The sequence below is a fragment of the Micromys minutus genome (genome assembly GCF_963924665.1).
Source record: "Micromys minutus genome assembly, chromosome: 24".
In the NCBI taxonomy this organism is placed as follows: Eukaryota; Metazoa; Chordata; class Mammalia; order Rodentia; family Muridae; genus Micromys; species Micromys minutus.
This window is the reverse complement of record NC_137959.1, coordinates 35456623-35480574: the sequence shown is the minus strand read 5'-3', so window position 1 is coordinate 35480574 and position 23952 is coordinate 35456623. Positions and strand designations below refer to the sequence as shown.

General features: G+C 36.7%; 1 protein-coding gene across 5 annotated transcripts in view; it reads right to left on the bottom strand.

The window, feature by feature from the left end:
• Nucleotides 1-23952, bottom strand: part of CNTNAP4 (contactin associated protein family member 4) — a gene marked incomplete at both ends in the record, with an annotated part of 284081 nt that overhangs the window by 21872 nt on the left and 238257 nt on the right. For 4 of the 5 annotated variants that reach the window (XM_080936900.1, XM_080936903.1, XM_080936902.1 and 1 more), the window contains 5 exons: nt 552-685; nt 2716-2940; nt 4910-5149; nt 16341-16559; nt 17210-17380. In XM_080936900.1, the coding sequence (XP_080793026.1) occupies nt 552-685; nt 2716-2940; nt 4910-5149; nt 16341-16559; nt 17210-17380 (989 nt within the window). The remainder of the gene's footprint in view (nt 1-551; nt 686-2715; nt 2941-4909; nt 5150-16340; nt 16560-17209; nt 17381-23952) is intronic. The other variant, XM_080936904.1, reaches the window with a different exon arrangement.

Sequence of the window (23952 nt, the reverse complement as noted above, 5' to 3'; positions counted from 1 at the left end):
CCAACAAAAAGACATGTTTTTTTTTTTTTTTTTTTTTTTTTTTACTTCAATGATTTTTCTTAACTTGGGATTTTTACTGGAGTTATGCAGCTAAGAAATTTTCTTCTATGTAGAGCTGAAACATTAGTGGCTTTCTGCAAAAGCTGCTAAGGTGAATAATCCCATTCTTCAGTGAATCACATCCTGTCTTCAAACTTATCTGATATTTCAGTCATTATTTTCCGTTGTAGAATGATTGCTGCATTTATATCCATCTGAAGTAAGTGGGCTTCCTTAGAGGGCAGATTGTCTTACCAGTAGGTCTTTGAGAAACTAGACATTGTTTCCTTTCTGAGCGACATTAAGCATCAGCTATTAATAATACCTCAGAAAGGTTTGCCAAAACCACAGAGAGGGAGTAGGAGAACACCTGACCACATCTGATCACTTTTATCTGTGGTCTATTGAATACTACTGGAAGATGTCCTTACTACTGCGATTCATGGTTAATTTCCTGCTCTAGGTGCCCATGGCAGGGTGTTATTTGACCTTTGGATAAGGTTATTTATTACCTCCACAAAGACCATGCCTTCTTCTCTGTTGATCTTTACATGGTGAAGCTGCCCATCTGCCACACTCTTAAAGTCAAAGCTGACAACATCAGGTTCATGATACTTATTTAGCTTGTATCTTATCTGCAAGCTTCCTAAAGTAGAAAAGAAGTTATATTTTTTTAGTAAGAATTGAATGTTAAAACCACTTATAAAAAAAACAAACCTCTAATCCTTTCACATTTTAATATATTCACTTCCAGAGAATGATTCACCAACACTCATTTGGGTGTGTTTCCTAAACCTCACCTCTGAAAGTCAGTTTCTTAGTGAAATTACAATAGTTTCTAAATCAAGAGTAGACCTATGGCTCATGAACTGACTCCTGAAAAATCTTCAACTTGATTCATACAGGTCAACTCTGATGTTATTATGTACAGATCATAACACCACTATCCATGGAAAAGAAATGCATCAGGAGGTATTGGTACAATGCCATATATTGTTAGATGTCACTACAGCATTCTTTTTACATAACTCCATTAAAAAAATTATCCTTCTTACACCCTGAAAAGACAAATGAGGGATGGAACTATGAGCAAATGTAGTGGACACAAGAACAGAGTTGTTTCCAGGGGACCAGGAATGTAGACTTTGAAAATAAATTAAAGTGAAATGAAAGAGTTTTAGCTGAATTTAGTATTCAAATGAATAGTATTCAACTGCCTTCAGAGATTTCAATTAATTTGTTTGGCAGAACTCCTCCTGAATTAACAACAACGAAACCCTCAATGTATAGATAAACTTTGAGCTTGAAGCTGACACAGAGGGCACACAAAATTACTCCTACGGTGGCAGTTGGTGCTCTTGGGCCATTTGATTTAAGCGAGCCAACAAAGTTGGATATTTGTATGCCAGTCTATTTTCCTCACCTGGAGGATTTATTTCTAAAATATTCATCTTTCATCCACACATGAGACAGAGAAAAACAGTAGTAAGCATTTTCCAGTGACAAGATTTCTGTAGCAAACACATTTTTGTAAGCCACATACCGTTACCCTGCATGAATACAGCAACAGTTCTTATGCCTACATTATTGTCTGTGAGGCCCAACAGGTCACCTCCTGGATATTTTTATGCATAATACTGGTCCATTAACACTCCTCGAATACATTTTAGCTTTGATTAGAAGAAATGTGTGTCACACACGAGGAGACATTTTATTTTAAAGCAGAATACCCAAGCTGCATCAATATTCATACAAAACACTTAAGAACTCCTGGCAGAAATAAAATATAAGTGTCTAGAGACATGGCTCAGCAGTTAAGTAGGCACACTGCTCTGTGGCAGAGGAGCGCCACTCCAAGAACCCAGGTCAGGCAGCTCATAACCTATTGTAACTCCACTCCAGCTGCAGGGAATTCAATGCAATGCCTCTAACCATCACTGATGGCACCTGCATCCTGCGTGTACATGCATACACAGACATAATTTAAAATTATGAAAACATAAAACAAATAATACAGACATGTACTCTGGTCTTGTGTCAACTTGACACAAGCTGGCGTTATTAAAGAGAAAGAAGCCTCAGCTGAGGAAATGCCTCCTTGAAATCCAGCTGTAAGGCATTTTCTCAACTAGTGATCAAGGGGGGAGGGCCCAGTCCACTGTGGGTGGTGCCATCCCTGGGCTGGTAGACCTGGGTTCTGTAAGAAAGCAGGCTGAGCAAGCCAGGAGAAGCAAGCCAGTAAGTAACATCCTTCCATGGCCTCTGCATCAGCTCCTGCTTCCTGACCTGCTTGTGTTCCAGTCCTGACTTCCTTTTATGATGAACAGCAATGTGGAAGTGTAAGCTGAATAAACCCTTCCTCCCCAACTTGCTTCTTGGTCATGATGTTTTGTGCAGGAACAGAAACCCTGACTAAGACAAGAAACAAACTGAAATTTACATTACCAATATAAAGTTGCCAAAACTATAAAGACATAAACCCCATCTTATGTACTTAAAGAATCCTTTTGGATTAATCTATGGGATCATACTCAAAATCAAAATGAAGATAAAACCTAGACATACATGTTTTTCCTCTGTAATTCTAGATTAGAGGCAAACATCCCAGAAGGAGATGTGCTCTACTGTGCCAGTGTCCAAACTCAATTATTTTCCCTCATTTCAAAACACACTCACCATTTTTGGCAATGATAATGGAGAGATACTCTTTATAAAAGGAACTCATATAAAGTAGCAAGCTTGGTGCCCGTGTAGTTCGGAAGCTAAATTTGATCATCTCTCTGCTCAACTTCATGTCACCATGAAATGAAGCCGCATGGGAGCTGGAGTTCTTACTTAAAGAGTAATTTTCTTGAAAGTTGTAAATCACAGAGGACCCAGATCCAAAATATGCAGAAATCTCTGAAATGATACACAGATTGTCTGTTAAATTTTCTTAAGTGCAAGGATCTTGTCTAAGTGACATTAGTTGATATCTCATTGCTATAGAATGAAGTGTACAGCTAGAAGACACAGTCCCAGAGAAATATACGACAGTGCATTTAGAGATGGCCTTTATATTAGAATGACATCTCATTCACTAGTGTTGACTCATCTGAATTATATGTAAGCCAGACTTCTTGTCTTCCACCCCACAAAACATTCACTTTCTTACTCAAATTCTAACTCCCATCTATTATTTTATAACTAAGGCACAGACATCTTCTTGTAATAGAAAAGGGGGGGAGAACATGTTTGTTACTTTTCCATTTCAGTATCAATAAGTATAGATATCTTTATATTATGTTAATTTTTCATACTTGTCTTAAAAAGAATAATGTGAGAGGGGTATGTGCTTAGCAGTTGTTTTTTTTTCCCATTTCATTATCAATAAGCATATATGCCTTTATTTTATATTTGTTGTAAAGAAAGCTAAGTATAGCATTCACGTGAGAGGGGAATGTGGTTAGCAGGGATGGAGTCAGTTTGCAATAATTTAACAAGTGTAACATTTTATCTACAGGAAATTAATATTTCAAATTTACACACATGTGCCAGCAAATATATGTGTGTAAGAGGAAAAATTGGTTTTGAAACCCTGAAATTATTTCTCTGCTACTCGAAGCATCTGGATGTTGATTTGTCTTATGAATATTGTTTACTCATCCTAAAGCAACATTTCTGGTCTAATGTCATTTTCGGAATTTTTAATACAGTTATGTTCGTTGTAATTTAATTCTCATACACACTATAGTGTGTGTGTGTGTGTGTGTGTGTGTGTGTGTGTGTGTGTTTGTGTGTTAACAGAATTTCTTGATTTATTCAGAAAGAACTGGAAAGTTCAGTTAGGAAAAGAAGGAAACTCAACCTGAAGAAGAAAGGTTTTTATTCACACTTTACACCAAAAATGTCTCCCAGAATATTACCAGTGGTATCCGGTTATTATCACAATTGATTTTGAAATCACAGCTTATTCTTGATGAAAAGGGGATGACCCAAAATGTGCAGGTGTTGCTAGATTTTCATTAACTAAGGCATACTGCTTTTTCTGCAAAGTTGCTTTGATTTGGAGCCAAGTTCTTTTAGCTTCCTTCAAGGGAAGATTAAGAAGCCCATAGGCACTTCAAGAAAGTTAACGGATTTAAATTAATTGGATGTTGGTTTTCTTCTATGAACATTTATGAAAGTACAATACATGTCTGTATATTCAGAGAAGGCTACCTGAAACAATCACTACTACACTGTACTCTTTTCCTTTTCTGGATTGGTGATTGAGAGAAATGACCAAATAATTACTCTGCTGCTTTAATTCTCTAGCACATACTCATTTACTTCCCGCCAAACATCACGTCACTGTTTTCTTGTGCATCAGTATTTAGTAGAAAATATTAGTTGGGCTGACACAAAAGTACATACATTTTTCTTTTCTGTAGCCCTTTGCAGTGCTGAACATGCTCAACAAAAACAACAATATACCCTGGAATTATTCTTTTTAAACCAAGGACTGCCCCATAGGACAGGTTGTTGACAGCTCTATTCTTTAAACACATTAGTAGGAGACAGAGTAAAAGTAGATTGATGGCTCTCACTGAAGACACCTAAAGGCTACTATTTGTGCCTATGCAGCAAAAGACAAGCGTTTTTCCTGAATTGAGTTCAAAGACCCAAGAATTAAAATATGATTGGCATGCAATAACCACTTTTCAAGAGCATATTTAAAATGTAGATACCTTTGATTCAAACAGCTACAAAACACACATGTGCACACACACACACACACACACATGTGCACACACGCCTTAACATGCTGTCACTTGCACTTGTGCATGCAAACACATGAAAGACCTGCCAAGTGTCTTATTCAAGGTATCCAGGTTCTAGTCACACCTACCTTTAGAGCAGAATGGTCCTGCATAGGCAGAGGAAGAACAATCACAGAAGAAGCCACTGGGCTTTTCCCTGCACTTCCCACCATGGCGACACAGCTTTCCATAGCTCCCACAGTGTCCTCTGCATCCTGGCTGCACTCCAGGAGTCACTGTGGCTCTTTCTTCCAGATCCAGGGTCATCCCATTCAACTGCAGGGACCGGATGCATCCTAGGAAGCCTCTCTGTCGGGTAGCAGTCCCACCTGCAAAGAAATTACTGCAGATGCAAACATGTTCCTCTGTGTCATTCAGGACTTAAAGATGAAGCAAAGCCAGGAAGAGGAAGCCTTGCTACCTAATAATCTTAGGGCACTGAGCAGTACAATGAGAGCAGTTGGAAGCTGTAAAACAAAACTACTGAAGAACATTATCTCAGAAACGCACATCACACATTCTACTCTGATTGGCTTCTTTTTCCCTCTTTGCTGCTGGGGTCCTATCTAGGTCCTCACAAATATCACAAAAGTTCTCTGTGGTGAGCCATGCCTAACCTTACACATTGATTTTCTGAAACTTTGAGTAAGCTCTATGTTGGGGAGGCTGTCTTTCCTCATCTCTATATTCCAAAGAACAAAATTAAGACCTTGCTTCATCTTCATTCCAAATAACATGTTATTGTTATGTACTTTTACTTTTACTTTTTTGTTGTTTTATTTTCTTTTTTGTAATTTTATATACATGCGTGTGTACATACAAATACATACATATATATACATATATGGGTAAACATAAATATATTTAAAATATTGATCATCAATTAGTCTAATAGTTTTAATTTGACAAATATTTCTAAGAAATAAATTCATTCACAGGGATACGTTTTTATTTATTATCCGCAAAAATATGAATATTGAGTATTGTCCTATACTCTTCAGTACATTTTTCCTTTTCCTAAAAGTTGACCTAATATTCATTGTTTTATATTGGGACAAATTGTAACAGGACTAGGAAAATATATTGATGAAGAAATGATGGTACAAGTGTGATACCCACCTTGATGGTAATCAAAAGCTCTCTAGCCAACAACCTGAGGCTGAGAAGAAAATAGGTCTTAAAAGAGAGCACACTACTATTACGTCACTAGACTACCATAGTTCCTAATTCCTAATTGCATTCTAAAATGTATATTTATACCCACAGAGAGGTGTAGATCTTACCCTATATCAAAAGAGCTTCTCTATACCAAATGAAGAGTATTATAGAAAACCACAGCAGGTCACAACGCAGAAATAATCAGATTGCCAGAGCCCCAGCCTCATTCAATGAATCTAAAACACAACTCTTCCATGGAAGACTTAGATACCATCATAGAGCAGAGAGATGAATGCCAGAAGACCAGGAAGTCTATATGATTGTGTTTTCTAGAATTGACAGAGAAGTTACAACTATAGAACCTTAACAATATGGCTGTCCAATAAGACCTGAACATTGGCATTATCAATAGATGTGCTAGTGTGGAATGGGGAAACCTCAAGGGGTCCTACCCCTAGACAAAGTACTAGAAACAACTAATGTCTGCTGGAAGAATGAGAATTATCTTCTCCTAGAGCAGGTTCATATCATCCTCTTCTAAGTCACATACAATAACCTAAATTTAACTGTAATTGAATAGATACTCACTGTTCTCAGAGATTCAACATTATTTAATCCAGATGAAAAAACACAAAATCCCTACTACCTACTAGGTCTTTATTATCTATGGGCTTTACATTGTTCCAATTTATTCATATGCATCCTTTTATCTAAATACATATCAAACAGGCCACTTAAGTCATTGCTGTATACCACATAGAAAAATGATTGACACATCACAACTGGGCAATAATCAGTAGCTACTGTATCCACCCATCCATTCACCCATTCGATCACATAATGTCGGAATGGGAGATGGGAACTCCTCCAGAGTTGAGGAGGGCCATATTTTGTCTCATAAGGATGTTTAGGTCACTGAAATAAAATTAAAAAAAAAAGAGTGCTAAGTCAAAGAACATTTTTAAAATAATACTTGTAGATGGGAGATCATTAAGAATGAAATGGTGAGATTGTTTAGCTTCAAGAGCATCAACACTGCTGAAAACTCAAATTTATAGGTGCAACAACCTCTGTCGAAATTGTTCTGTCCAAAATTTAAATATACACATTCAATTGTCATTTTATACCGTGGGTGAAGGACACAAAGGGCTTCAGATGGTACCCCATAACTATCCTCTATAAATTCAGCACAATAGGTTGTGGTGTAGACTCTAATACTCCATTTTGAATATTACCAAGTCTTCTGGACTGAGATATACAGAGTAGATAAGATGTATTTGAGAGGATGCTTCCAGAAAGTAGGAATCAAGGAGAAATAGTCTCCCTGAATGTAGGTATCACAATACATAGATAAAGGGACTATATGGCATAGAAAAGGGGAAGAGAGAGAGACATTGTGATTTCTCTCTCACTCTCTTTCATGTGTGTGTGTGTGTGTGTGTGTGTGTGTGTGTGTGTGTTCTATATTTAGTGTTGAGCCTAGAGCTCCTTAGTTGTTATTTATGCTATTAGAAAAACTGAAGAGTATACATATATTCACAAAACAAGAAGACTTTGACTATTTCCATGTTGAGTTTTGTTTTGCATGTACTTTACGCTTATTGCAACTAGTACGTTTTCAATGCATACTGTCAAGCCCTTGAAAAAAATCAAGTACTGACTAAAAAACATATTCACATGGTTTTATGTAAAATTTATTTTAATGTCTGAAAAAACAGTACTGACAAAAATGTATAATTTTAAGCAAAAAATGTTTAACATCTTTACATGTATCTTTGTTTTGCAAAATAAAGTCCTTTAAAAAAAAAAAAAAGAAAAAGAAAAACTGAAGAGACCCGTGGCATACTTTTGGGTATAGCAAAGAAGGAGTTGATTTGATCTAGAACTATAGAACAGCTAAGAATCTTAATTCCTCCTACATTTGAACAATCTGTCATTCTCTCTACTGCCTGTGTTGTCAGGACAACTTCCTTCTTTCCACATCAAGTTGCTACTCGCCTTGGCTCCATATTTGCTTAGCAACCTTACCTGGTAACTTAACTCAATGAGTACCTGAGACTCAATATCTTGCCTGACAATTATTCTGGGATCCTTAATAGTATGGAGTTTTCTTCCCAGTAAAAGGAAGCCTACTACTATGGTTCGCCCTGGGCAATGGGGATCATTTGGAGAAGCTAGAGCTGCATCTTGGCTGTTCTTCAATCGCTTTCTGTTACAATACATAAAACTATGGCATATATGACTAAAAGCATAGAGTAAATAGTAAATTGCATTGTTACATATCTGTTGCTCTGAAATATAACATCACTGTAATTCAGGGGTTGGTCCATTTCTGATAGCATAAACAATAACTATGAAACTCTAGGTTCAACAACTAAATATAGTCCATTTTACTTATTCTAATTCATCCTTGTTTAATTTTCATGTTAGAGACATATAGAAGTTCATGGGTATAATGAAGAAATAACAGTATACACACATTTAGTTTGAAACATAGGTGGTCAGCATCCCAAGGCAGCCTTTTTTCTCCTACTTCAGAATTTGATCTAAGAGAAAAGCAGTTCCATTTCTTTCATGACTCAAGTCATCTTTAGTTTGAACTGTATTTAAATTCTCTATGTTTTATTGAGAAACTCTCTGTGGGGTCCTGTATCTGATACTAGAAATATGAGAAGCTGTACTTGGTCATGTCCTCAAAGAGCTAGTCATTTCTTAATATAACCATTCATGGTTACTACCTGACACTAATGTAAATGTATAAATGAATAATAAAAGAATACTAGAGGGTAGAGAAAGTAACAGAAAATATAACTATATACACATATATGTATCTGTGTATATGTGTGTGTGCATGAAATACAATCTTAAATATTGTTGTAGTGATGAGCATCTACCTTCAAACCTAGAATTTCTTTATTCCATACTTTCAGAGAGTTTGTTTTTCTAATAAAATTATTTTAATGCCACCTTTATTGAAAACATAATATCTAATTATACATAGTCATATTGTACATGTTAGAGGATTTGTAACTATACCACTGGGTTTCCAGTCAGTCACTTTAGTTTGGACAGAATTCTTCTGAGAAACACGTCTCATGTAAATAGGATTGTACTTGAAAGCTTAATTAAAGATTGCAGTGCATTTCCAGGGTTAGAGTATGTCCAATTAAAATGAGTTGCAGTTTGATTAATTGATTCTGGATGTTTCTGCTGAGCTATTTTGTTGGAAACTATCTTCCAATTAATTTTCTATCAATTTACTTGCCATGCTGGATCAGACATAATGAATTCCGGAACCTCACAAAACACCAAGTATCTTGTGAGGCGAATGCCTAACCTTTCCATGTGACTGAATCTAACTGGATCCATCCAAACCTATGACAATACTGAGGTCTCATACCTAAATACCTGGCTGGGTGCTGAATAGGAAATGACTTGGGAAGACCTGTTGATTTTATCCTTCCAACACATTGCATTCATTACTCTCAAGAAATTCTTCTAAATGACAAGTGTTATTGTCACAGAATTGGAGCTGACTGTGACTATTTCCCATTCCTTGGTGTCAGGAAGACCTTTGAGATTACATTTTGAATTTTTTTTTAAACAAGCTATTTATGTCTCCTTGAATAAGATTGCGGGCTGGTGGAAAACAACTTCTTTATTGCCCCGGCAGCTTTAGAGAATGAAAGAGATCGTAATTGTTATTCTTACCTTTAAATTCAAGGCTATAGAAAGATAGACTCATTCTGACCTTAAAACCATGGTAGAGAAAGACAGAACAAGTCCCAAGCACAAGATAGCAAAAGGAAGAAATTGACAGGGCATCCAGGTCTGGCCTAGGACCATGCCAGGAAATTAGAAGTGCTTGGGAGCCAGAACCTCCTCCTAACAAGGATCCTAGGGAAGACAGCCTTTCGGAAGTAGTAATGTGAGCTGCAGAAATCAGGCCACACTAGCAACTTGTCTTTAATTATGCTAAGCAGTGATCTTAATTGTGTAGAGTCCCAGGAGCATGGGAAGGGAAAGAGCCATTGTCCTTCCTGTTCAAAGAATTACTGTGGTTCAAAAAAGCTGCTTTTATAAGAAAGATGGTCACAGGCAGAATGTTCAGTCTTCCCTGAACCAAACCCAAGCGATGGAAACATGGGCCTGTGGCTATAGCCCTAGGAAAGAGCAGAAACCTTTGTGTCTTTGGTCTGTGGGAGCTACTCCTTGACTCTCTGATTTGAACATAATGAAGTATGGTTTAAAGAAATTGGCTGTTGTCAGAATCAGGCACACAGTTATGTGATCTATTTGTCAGATTTTGTGTTCAGACAAGAGTCATTAGGATCTTCCCACCGAGCACAGGAAGCTCTCTACTCAGAGGTTTTTCAGGCAGATCATGGAAAAGATAACTCAAGGGAAAAAAATACTTGCAACAAATGATATAAATACATGAAGGAAATATAACCTTTGCTTTAGTAAATTTGTAATGAGGAAACAGTTATCAAAGAAAATTAGGCTGAAATGAAAATTATTTCAATAAGGTTATTTGATACTCTCTTACCATGACTATATTTTAGTATATCAAAAAGAAATATTAAGAATATATTATAATTAAAAATTACATTTTTCTAGGTACTTTTAACAATGTGGAAAGATGAATATATAAAACCAAAAGATATTTGTGATAAATTTGTACAACAAAGACTTATCCAAAACATGGAAAGAATTTTTTAAAATTATTTATAGAAAGGAAGTCTCTGTAAAAAAAATAATGAGAAACAACTCTAACTAGCCATTTTATGAATGATATCATCCATGATGTCAACGGAGACTGACTCTATCACCTGCTCAGTACATGCATGTGCTGTGATCCAGTAATTACAGTTTGCACGTTCAGCCAACAGAATAAAAACACATATTCATTCTTTCTCAAAATTACAAAGAAATATTTGTAGCATTCAATCCTGAAATTATTAAAGATATAGCTTTGTATTGGTACGTTGAATATTCAAATAAAAAGCATAAAAGAAATATGTCTTAAATATATCTTTGTACTGGTACGTTCAACTCCCCCCCCCTAAAAAAAAATCACAAAGATACCCCTGCACAGGCAGCTAATATGAAGAGCTAATATTGCATGAAACCTTGGTGTGGGCTGGTCTCCAATATCAACCTTTATGTAGGGCATTGGGAGACTGCTTGCTCCAAATATTTGCTGATATGATGCAATTGTGACATAAATGACTTCTCACTAGGTCAGGGATCTTTACTTCCAGCCCTCATCCCAGACTATTCAAATGGAGTTTAACCCATGTGAAAACTTGTCAGTAGAAGAATTTAGACAGGAAACGAAAATTGCAGAGCTGGTTGAATGAAAATCAATTCAGGGCTAATTTAAGAAGCTTCTGGGAGGGGAAATGCTGAGTTTACAAACTGAAATAGAAAATGACCACTGTCACATTTCAGTTTAAAAAATGATTGATTCTTTTTCTCTCCATCATTTCCGTGCTTGGAGAACGTTTGTGAGCAAGAGCACCAAAGACTGTGGCCGGTTTGTTCTCAGTCTTCTGTCAAGGTCAAGGACAAAGAATCAATAATACTCCAAGCATTTCCAGCATTGCTAAGGTGACAGGTAGCGTTTCTGAATAGGATTGTTTAAGATGCTTTATGAATCACATACATGTGTACATGTGCTTGTGTGCATATGCACAGAGAGAGGCGGGGAGAAAGGAGGAGGAGGAGGAGGAGGAGGAGGAGGAATAAGGGATGGCAAAGACCTGCTGACACAGTAAGAAAAGGAATAGAGAGGGACAGGCTGAGGACATGGCTCAGTGGTAGATCACTTGCCTTGTATGTACAAGGCCCTGGGTTGAAGCCCGCATTTCATCAAATAAAAAGAGGCAGGGCTATAAACACAACATGAACCACCCTCCTTTATTCCAAAAAGCAACATGATCTGATTTTTGGAATTATTTAAAGGGAACGACGATGTCTACCAAACTGATTCTCTAGTTTCCAGACTAATTATGATATACTTGCTCTAAAAAAGGTTTTGTTCACTGCTGTCCCTCCTCCACTGTGAACGGTATCTTACGGTCCTGTCAGGTAGAGATAGACACACTGGTATTTGGAGTAAAGGACTGTTAAAGCTGCTCTGTTCCTGCCCCTTGGATACAGCTCCACCTCTGTTTGTGGTCATCATTACCTGACTTGTATTTCAGTTGTCACAAGAAACTGGTGTCCCGGTAGCTCACATCTTTTCTGATGTAGTTCCTATTTATTTCTATTGGTTTTCTTCTGCAATGAGACTCTGGATCTTGCTTCAGAGTTCTGCTCTATGGTGCAAACACACTCTCTGGCTGGACTTCAGTGGCAATGATGGGGTCAACAGTTGAGTAGACACTGAATTCTTTTCTGTTACCTCACTACATCTGCCAATGCTAAGAGCTGACCAAAACTCTTGATATCCAAATGTTCAAAAATCTCATATATATATATGATATGATATGATGTGATATGATATCAAAAATACTGTCAACATACAGTCTGGTAAAATGGAGAAAATGTCTGGTCAAATTAAGATATATTAAAATTTCTTCAACTTTTATTTGTGTATATACAGGTTAACATCTCAAAAAAAAAAAAAAAAAAAAAAAAAAAAAAAAAAAAAAAAGCTAAAAACAAACAAAAAAGGAATTACATTCCAAAAAGCTATTGAAATTTCTAGTGTTTCAAGCAGACAGTCTTAGGAAGCAACTATATTTGGTTTTTGAACATTCCACAATAACGTCATATCCATGCATCCATGCAAGATGTGTTCTTGCAAATAAATGACTCTTAGAGTAGGCCTAACTTAGACTTCCAGTCTAGAACTTATGCTTATGTATGAATGAAAATACTTTTCTTCTGTCTCCAGATTCAAAGGATTTTTATTAGAATCACTCCATGGTGAAAGGCTGTAGTCTTCTTTCCCACAATTATGTTGACTTCACTAGTTTGTCCCTCCATCGAAATATAAATGACAGTCATTATGCACACTTGAAAATACTGATTAGTCATAATTATTTCTATGATGGACAGGTGAGCTACAAATTAAACTCTCGAATTTGTAAGTAAAGGGGGTTAAATTACCCTTTAAAATTTCAACCAGAAAATCAATTACATTGTACAATGCAGAGATTCTCACTCACCCGTGGACCCATCCACTCTGAGAAGACAATGAAACTTAACTCTGTTTTACTTATTACTATGTGAAGCAAGAGTTCCCAAGCAAACTGTTCCTGCACACATGACGGGTTGCACAGGCTCTATGAATGGAAAAGCCAGGCTTCGTGGCGAGCATATGCTCATAGGGCTGATAGGATCTGGTTGAATGAGAAGGAGGCTACAGGATGTTTCCTTAGCTTGTGCTTTATTAGAGATACAAGACCAGGGAACAGCTTTAATCACAGCCATGAATTAAGATAAAGGGGAAAAAAGAAGAAAAAAATATCTTCACATGAAATTGAAAAGTAGGTAATAATACGGGGAAGAAATAAGCAGCTTGCAGGAAAGGATATCGTCATGGGAAAGTCATAAAATGCTGAGAGCAACAACTGATTCATTTGCAAGTTGTAGGCAGCTACATCTAAAATGAGTCTCCACTCTTCCAACATACTTCTGGGGCTGCTGGTTTCCTTTCACACAAATCTGCAATAGTCTGTTTCTGCTGGTTTCCTTTTATCTATGTCCCTCACGGCAGTAAATGAGAACTGGGGAAGTAAATAAGCTAGGAAGTAAATAGGCTATCCCTTACTATTAGATCCACATGCCCTGCAAGGGCCTGCCATGATCCAGTGTATATCTCAACTTGACTTCCCCTGAATTCTACCACATTCATTTTCTCCAGCCATATTGACTTATTCTTGTTCCCAAAGATTTGTTGAACTCACTGTTACCACTCAGGATTCCACCTTCTGAGAAGTTCACATAGCCCATCTCCACTCGACTTCCTCTGGTCTGGACTCAAGTGTTAACATCTCTCTACTACCCTGTTTGAAATGGAAATGCTCAACACTAATCAAGGCCTTACTTGCTCTTCTCTTGGTTCTGTTTCTACCTTATTTTCTTTCACTAATAGAATACATACATGCCTACATATATACATATACATACATGTGTATATGTATAAACATATGTATACATGTATGTGTGATATATATGTATACACACACACACACACACACACACACACACACACACACACACACACATATATTCATTTCTCACCATTGGCTACTCTTCTTCCACTGAAATAGACTCATAGAAAGGTAGAGAACCTTTTGCTCATAGTAAGTGCTTCATTAAATTCTCTCTAATTACTGATGATACTTTTCTAGTTTGTCACCCACTGAGCTCTAATTCAGTGTAACCTTTTTAATTATAATTTGTCTCTCATGGAGTCTGCCTGCAAGGCAAAAAGTCTTTAGTGGTAAACTTAGGGAAAAAAAAATACAATGATTTGTTTGATAGCAACGTTGTAAATTGGAAGATTAATATTTTGTGTTGTGCACATTGTTTGCTGAATGTGAAAGGCATCCTCTCCTTGGAGTGGTCTACTATGTGGTAGGGGTAACAACAAAAGCAGCCCCTTAGGTGGCATTTGACAATCAGGTGTCATTACATTGAGGTATGTGATTGTGCCCTCAGTCATCCTAAGAGTAGAGATCTTCATCCATTGCAAATAGATCAAATAGGACTTTTGGGGCAGAGATCTCTCTCTCTTCTTTTCCCACTGCCTTTGACCTAAACATAATCAAGATCTCCATTGTTTAAATTCTCCAGTGGCACAGCCACTCTAAATGTGAACACATGGGGACGTCAAAGGCCAGACTAATTGCCTCCAGAAAGATGAAATCTCTTCGATCCTTATTCAAATTATTGCCTATGATTGATGGCAGAAGACCGGAGCCTGTTCAAAGCCGTTTTCTGATGTCATGTGGTAGTTCATTACTACCACCTGGAATCAAATTAAGGCCAGGATGCCTATCAGGTACAATACAGAGTGATGTCAGCTCTCGGAAGTTGAAATTCCTCCCAAGGAGGAAAGGTCATCCACAGGCAAACTGCAACGTATTTCACTGAAAAATTCGAGGACAATTTCAGCCTTCTCAATTTCTAAGAATAGTAAGGCTATTTCCAAGCCACTGACAGATTTTAAATTGCAGCACCTTTTTTGTTGTGACCATCTCTCATTTTTCTTTCCTTTTTTTTTTTTTTTTTTTTTTTTTAAGAATTCAACAGATATCTATGTCCATTTCCTGATGGAGCTTCTAGTATGGCATTAAGAGAAAAGTTATATATTTCCTTCAAGTGTACTTTATGGTTTCTAAACCCTTAAATAAGCCAGCTGAGTGGCCACAAGTCTGTGAGTAGAATATCTGTCAGGGTGCCTTCATTTTGGAAGCTACTCATTAAATTTGTTTTCAGGGAAAGAATAAATAATGAATATAATAAGGACATAAATTTATTAGAAGACCTAAATATGTCTTTGTCAGATATGTTACAAGCAAGCTCATTCCTTTCAGCGAAATGATGCTAATAAGATTGTTAGGCAGCTGAAGGTGTAAGGGGGAGGCTGCCAATGAATTCTGTCCTAAATATAGCCATTAAAGATGTCTGGGTTATAATTTCTGATAATTCATCATTTATCCTGCCTCATCATGTCTCTGAGTCTTTATTTACATTAAAATGTATGAGCTGAGATCAGATCAACAATAATCCTTGAACTTCATGGTCTGTAGCTTCTGCCAAATCAATTAGCAAAGATGCAAAAGAAAATTCAACCCATGGAGAGGAATTCCAGTCTGGCATCCTGCAAACACTGAGTCAATGGACACCCCCCCCCCCCACTATTGGTCTGGTTTTGATGAAACATGTATAAATTGAGAAGAAAAATCCCTGGCTGGCATTACAGGGGTTCCTTATTTCTGAGGACAGAAGTAAATGTTTCCAAGATTGCACTAAAAGCCCTGATATAATGCACAAAATATAACAAGTCATGCAACCTCATGCATATTAAGGAGTTAGATGTGCAGAGAGAAGACATAGTTGCTGAGAAAATCGCATCTCTTAACTAGGTTGATTTAAGAATTTTAGTCATTCCCTGAACCCCTGCCACCCAACCACAGTCTAGGGCAGGGATAATACCTATTATATGGATTAGTTATTAGGAAAAAATGGGAAACTTGGCACAGACTGAAACCTGGAGCATCAATAATGTTTTGTCTCTGCCGTTAGGTATGTATCACCGTTTTCCAAGTTGAGACTGTTTTATCGTGGCTTGTCTCTCTAGACTTGCAGCAGGGCCTTTGGTGCTTTAGAAGAGCAACTTACCGACAAAAAGTTGACTATTGAGCTGTAACAGCACGTGGCCATCCGTGGGAGCAGCTTGTATCTTCGGAGGAAGCTCATCCACCTGAAGCGACGCCTCTTTCGTGTTCCTTTCCACTCGCACGTGATGCCACTGGTTGTCGCTGAAGTGGGTAGGTGAGTGCACAGAGAGTTCAAAGGGCCCATTCCCCACATCAAATGAAAAGGTGACTGTTGTGGGTGCTGGAGATAGCAGATAGGAAGGGTGTCTAGGTGAGACCTCAATACACTTAAGACAATGCCACGCAGCAATCAAGGCTTACATTAAAAGGAAGCAATGCCATCCAAATAAACACGACTCTCCTGACGTGGAATGAGGCAGTAAGGTGCATTTGCAGGTAAAAGATAATAGACTTTTAAAAATTCCTTCTCTGAATTAATCTTTCACATTGATAAAGATTCAACTGCTTAGAGAAAGCACAAAACTAGCAACTGTAATTGATTATACAAAATAATCACTTCATTGATTCAAAGTTTATATAATTTAACAGCATGAGACATGCATCAGATATTACGCTATTAATAGCAGCCTATGAATATATCAAAATAATAAGTGGTTCATTAAGTAATTTTGTAATTAATATTAGTCACTAACAGAAAATTTGTCTTCAACTTAAATTTTAATTACTTCAACTTAAACTTTTTCTACTGCTAAAGAATTTATCAATATTTTTCCTGAATTATCACTTGTTAAATATTAAATTACTTTCTTGAAAAGCAGATTTAAAAAAAAAAAAAAAAAAAAAAAAAAAAGGTATGAGCTCCTAAAACTTAACTGAAGAGTTCAGACCAAGATGACTGTGTCCCAGGACCTTGTTGGAGAAGATACTTACAGCGTAATTCTATTCGTATGAAGTCGGTGATTCCCAGGTTCTCTAGAAACACCCCAGACAGGGCTGTAGTCTTGAAATAGAAGGACACATCGGCACTGAGTTCTCCGTGGAATGTGGGGAAGTGGAGGTACGAAGCCTCAGTATTAAAGGAAGCTGCGTTCCAAAATGGCCCTGTTTAGACAAGTACAGAAAAGAGCAAACTTAAGGAGAACACAAGTCCATGGCGCACAAGGAATTCTGTATCCATCACTGTGTTTACTTTATTCAGCATTGTGCCTCTTTTAAATGTCGCTCATCCATCCCATATAAATCTCGTTCCTTGTTAACTATGTACAGATACACGGGCATAGGATGAGAGATCCTATGGAGACAAAACCTGAACTCTTTTCAACACACAGCCAGTAAGCTTCCGGAAGAAATGCCCACAAGGAAAAAAAAAACCTGCAACCAAAAAAAAAAAAAAAAGAAAAAAGTAAAATTCTATACTCAGCTAAAGTAATATCTGATGAATCTGCTAGGCCTTGACTAATTGCTTAATATTTCTGTATCTTGAAAACGTCAACACCTAGTTGTTATGACTTAAAAACTCCCTACGGCAGCTCCTTGCAAACGACACTTGCCATGAAGTTACATTCTCAACCATCCCTATTATTGGTCTTGCTAACTTCGCACTGAAATCAGCATTCTAAATACACTCTCATGTTATTAAAGACCAGAACACACTTTGTCTATGGAGCACAGTTGTACTCATGAAAATGCATTTTTCACTTAATAAAGGGTTATAAGAAGGAAGTAGGTGAAAGCTTTCTCTAAATGTTTACAAATATTCAGTATGTAAGAATAGATGAAAATGGAGCATGGGATATCTATTTAAACATCTGGGGAAAACCTATACATGTAGGATCTGGAGAGATGGCTCAGCAGTTAAGACTCTGTGTTTGTCTTACAAAAGACCAAATTTGATTCCCATCACCCACAGCCAGCAGTATTCAACTACCATAACTCTATCTAGGATACCCAACACTTTCTTCAGATCTCCACAGTTACCTCAATCCATGTACTAAACCCACCCTGCCCCCTCAACACACATTCAGAGTAATGAAAAGTGTGCAGGTGTGTGTGTGTGTGTGTGTGTGTGTGTGTGTGTGTGTGTAAAGTCTATGTTAACTGTAATTGCTGTCTAAATACAGCATTTCCATCTTGACCAGCATTTACAGCCTTTTTTTTTGAAAACAAAAGGAAATATTTGAGTATATGAAGGAAGAAATATGGAAAATGAAATTCACAGGTAGGGCTGTCAGGATGAAATCCAGCTGAATATATTGAGTTGATGTGGAGAATTATCAAGGAAATGAGCTATGAGCTTCAGCTGTCATCGGCAAGTTCTCAGCACATCAACCAGGACACGAGCATCTTAGTGTGAAGCTCCTTCACCCGCCCTCCCTACGAGGAATAAAATTATCTAAATCACCTTCCTGTAAGAAAGACAAGTTGGTCGTCCAGATCCAGTAGCAGGTGTTTCTAAAGAAAGAATTTGTTATGGTAGCAGACAGCAAAGACTCTGCTACTTGAAAATCATAAAATTGACCTGTTTCTATATATCCCTTAGATTTTTTGCCTTCTTTTCTATTAACCCTGCAAAGAACACTATATAAATCTATTGTTTGTTGTTTTCCTGTTTTTAAAAATCATTCTGACTCAAAAGTCAACTTTCTGTTACATGTGTTTAAATAAATTTAAAACAGAATTTATTCAGTTGGAAGAAACCTAATCCGTGAGATCCTACCTCCTCACACACAGCCAAGTGAATTTACATATTATCTGAGTTCTGCCAAGGCTACATCTTACATTCTTTTAACAGTTACTTCTATACTAGACTCATAGTCCATATCTCAACCTATGAAAGGATGCCCCTCAAAATACAAAATGTCAACAGAAAGGTAACAGTGCATCTGTGCTCTTTAAATTGCTTACTAGATCTTTTATAAGGAGCAACATACCTTTCTCTTGAAATGCTAGATATAAAGTCAAAGTGTGTAACTTTAAATTATGGGATACTGCTAAATATGATATCATATGTTTAGAAAAAGAGCAATCAAGACCAAGATTTAAGTTATGAAATACTATTTTATTATTAATTAATACACTATAAAATCAAGGTTTCATTTGCTGCATGTTTTATTATAACTAACTCAATAAAGAATGGAAGAATTCAGGGAATGGTTGAATCTGAAGGACAATCTTTGAATTGCTTCTATCTATACAATGAATGTTCTCAAGTTAGTGAAAACAATTCAGCTTTAGGAAGCTAAAACACTGTTATACACATAACACTATGTTTTGTTTAGTTAGAAAACCCCATTTAACAAGTTTACAATAGGCAGAGAAAGAGGTAAGAAGAATTCATGAGATTAAGAAACCAATGCTAATTCAAGACAATTATAGGGAAAACCAAGGCCAAGTTTTACACTGTTGAAATAGTGTGTAATGACATGTGATGTCTCAGCTCCTTACATCCAATGCACCCAAGGGGACTGGGCAATCTCAGATAAAGGAGGCATAGAGACAGGATCGAGAAAGAGGCAGAGAACTGTAGTAACAGCAGGAAACTGTCCTAGAAAGACAGTTCTGTAAGGAAGTATTCTGTAAGGAAGGGGGTCAACGAGTCCCTAAGCTGCCCTGGAACAGTTCTGAAGTATTGCATTTGTTGCTAGACAACTAAGATGCATTTTTAAAAATTACCTCAATGAAAACACAGGAAAGGCCAAACTGAAGGGATGGTCCATCGAGTAAAGCAGTTGTCATGTAAGCACAAGAACCTGAACTCAGATCCCCAGCCCCCTCATAAAACCAGATGTGCCAGGATGCTTCTCGAATCCCAGGGCTAGGCTAGAGGAGATAGGAGAGCATCATGCTCAGTGAGAGACACATTATTCTCACAATGTGGAGAGTGAGTGTGGAAGACACCTGATGTACACCTCTGACCTCTATGTGTATGTGCACACATGTGCATTAACATGTACAAACAAATAAAATATCAAGATGTACTGTTATACATTCTTAATATTTACTGATAATGAACTAAATAATGAGTAAAATGTCTAATTCAACAAATAAGAATCACTAAAAAAAAAAAAAAAAAAGAAGTTCCTTTAGAAACTTTGCTTTTTAGGTTTACATGACTCTGCCCTGTGTATATTATATAAATGTATATGCATCTATTATATATCAAGGTGAAGATTTATTCCTATTTATATAAAATAGAAACATATTATAAGTATCTGTTTTCATGTGTAGATATTTTTATTAAGAGCCTTAAGGAATTAGAGCTCAGTATTATTTAACACTATATGGACTTTTAAATTTTCTAAGCATTTAATTCTCTCATGAGTAGAGTAGCTTTTAAAAAATAAGTCTAGAAAAAGAGTATTTTCTTAGGGTTGGGAATATGAAGAAATAGAAGAAGGAGAGTGATGAGAATTCCTTCTTAAAAGTAAATTTTATACACACACACACACACACACATACACACATACACATATATAATTAAAATATTGATGTGGGGAATACTTTAGCAGTCAAATATATCTTCTAAATATTTATGGGCCATTAAAGTGAGCTAGAAAATAGAAATTTCTTAACAGAAATAAAACACCAAGATTAATTATATGTTGCTTCACTGGAACACGAAAACATATGTATTGGTTTAATAATTCACTGGTTCCTCTTTTTTTTTTTTTTTACTACTTCTGTTATTGTTTCAGCGATTTATGAACCTCCATAGAAATCTATATGTGGAAAAATGAGGGTGACACAAATGAAGTCTGGCTGGGGAGAATCACAGTGTGTGGATTATAGATCAGTAGAAAAGAGAGCAAAGCTATTCACAGGTGTTTGCATACAATAAAATACCCCAGCTGTCCCCTCCAATACATTCAATATATTCGGCATGATTTTTACCTCTTATAAAAACAGAGCAGAGATTATCTTTGCAATCAAAGGATTTTAAAAATAATCTGCAGAATGTTTATTATTATATTAATTTTGTAGAGAAGTGGATATTAGTAACAAAGGAAATATATATATGTGTGTGTGTTTATATAATTATTATATATTACACACATATATATATATATATATATATATATATATATATATATATGGTTTAAATTTTCAATGACAATCTTATTTTACAAGAGGCTGGAGGAATTGTGCATGTGTGCATTTATATTTACTCACGCAGGACCACAAGCATGCATATATATGCAAACAGCCAAAGGTCAACTGCAGGTGTCTTTCTTCAGGATCTATCCATTTCATTTTGGAGATAGGGTCTCTCACTGGGAGGAGGAGCCCTGAGGCTCATGGTCTAGCTAGCCTAGCCAAATCTACGAGTGCCCAAACTCAGTAAGAGATAGTCTGGTCAGCAAACCCCAGGTATCTACCTATATCTGTATCCACAGGACTTTCCAGTGGGTGCTGGAATTGAATTAACATGCCTATGCCTCTACAGAAAGCATTTTCTGATTGAGCTATCTTCCCAGATCAATAGTGATGCAAGCACCCATCTACTATTATTCGAGGTGTAAAAGGATATATAAAATTGTGAACAAAGTGAGCAAAGTAGATTTAACTTTGGTATTGCTTAATCATACTCCATTCCTGTGAAGGTCAGAGCGACAGGGGGAAGTATCTCAGGTTGTGTTAGATACCAGAAAAGAGATGCATCATATCCTCTTTATCTAAAGCATGTTAAGTTGAACTATCAAACAACAACACACTAATGTGCAAAGAAGGATGTATTACAAATGCAAAATACATCTGGTCTACCCAATACTGATCCCTTCCATTAACATCTATAGCAATGTAATACACTTTGATTCCAGTTACCCATTTGAGAAAAAGAAAATTCATCAACAGGCCATTAGTAACCAACCTTAGATATTTAAATAACAGGAGAGAGAGTTGTTGTGGTGGAAATAAGTAAGCGCAAATTAAGAGCTTTCAGTTCAGCACATGCCAATAAAAATGAACTTCATTCATTCACACATTTAATGTCAAAAACAGACACTCTGAATATTGTCTGAGAAAATTATTAAGATATTTGATCACTTTCATGGACTATAAATGAAAGAGTGTGTTAACATCTCTCTCTATCTGCAAACATATATACTTTATATTATACAGGTCACTGTTTGTTTTGTTGTGTTTTATTTTTTAGTTATAATATGTTGGCCCTTCAAATACAATTAGAGTCAGACATACCAGATTCTATTTTCCATGCCCAGAGGAAATTTCTCTATATTAATAAATTTGACGAAGTATTTCACTGACTATACTCACCAAATATAAGAGTTAGTAAATTATTCATATTTATTCCCTAATGACTCCTGCACATATGGCCTAATTATAGATTATAGTCTTTGCTTGAGTATGTAGGTATATCCTTTAAAGTACACCCTATGTAGACACATGTTGGATATAACACAATGCTAAATGAAAACACTACATGCTAATTCCATGTATGGCTAATGCTTTTCATGTTCTTAGGAGGCGATTATGGACCTTCTCTGTTTCCAAACATACAACATCCCAGTTTTTGTCCTTGAACTTCTGTAAAAATAAACACCCCAAGAGATATTCTTTAATCACCCACTTCATCTCTTTATCTCCCTATTATCCATATCTACATACTACATCCTTTCTGTAGAATCCAAAACTCTTCTATTCCAGAGATGTCCGTGATTGGTCTCTTCCTTCAGTCCAGTTGTGCTATGAATTCTCCCATCTTCCAAGCTCAACTCTATGACATTACTTTTCTTCCTGCCCGTTACTAATTTCTCCACTGTTTTACCTCCACTGTTTGATGAGCCTGTTCTGGGCTCTAATCTCCCACGCTCAGCTCAACTGACTCTCCTAAACCAGCCATTGTCAATGTCAATGCTGATCTCTATGTTGTTCAATTCACTTGCAACAGTTCTTGCCTTATGTAAGATGTTGACATTTAATGTAGTTGATTGTGCTTCCTCCCTGTAAACACTTCTTTCATGTAGAGCCCAGGACACTCACACTTTTCTACCTTTTTCACTAATGCTATCTCTTTTTTCCTTCTTCTTCCTCATCATCTCCACTTATCACTTCTGGAACATTCCATGACACTGCCCCTACACATTTTCATCCACAGTAACTGCAGCTGATCTATTCTGTGGATGTAAGCATATTTATTATATATGAACATATGCCTGAAGCCTGGGACTTTCAATGTGACAATGTTACATCTCTATTTAAATGACCGATGGCTTCTTGGCTTTTATATGTCTGAAGATGAAGGTCCTTGCAAGAATTCCAACTTCCTGACCCTGGAAGTAGTGTTTCCCATCTCAATCAGTGTCAGCTCTACGCTTCTCACTATCACAGCAAACACATCTCTGTCACAGTCTTCATATTTCCTCTTGAAAATGACATCAATTCACAGCAACTTCACTAACCCTCCCTTTACACAATACCCACAACCACATCTCTCACTGTCGCACCGTGTTCCACGTCACTATGTTTCAAAATAGTTAATAATATGGCACATTGATCCTACCCTGCTGAATCTCACTAACATACAAGTCATCCTGTTCTTTTACTAAAAACTCCCAGGCATTCTCCAAGCTCACTGAAGCTGAAAAAAAAAAAAAAAACACTTCCAACCCCTCCCCAGCAGGATTACCAGTTCTATGTGACTCACCTTTCACAAC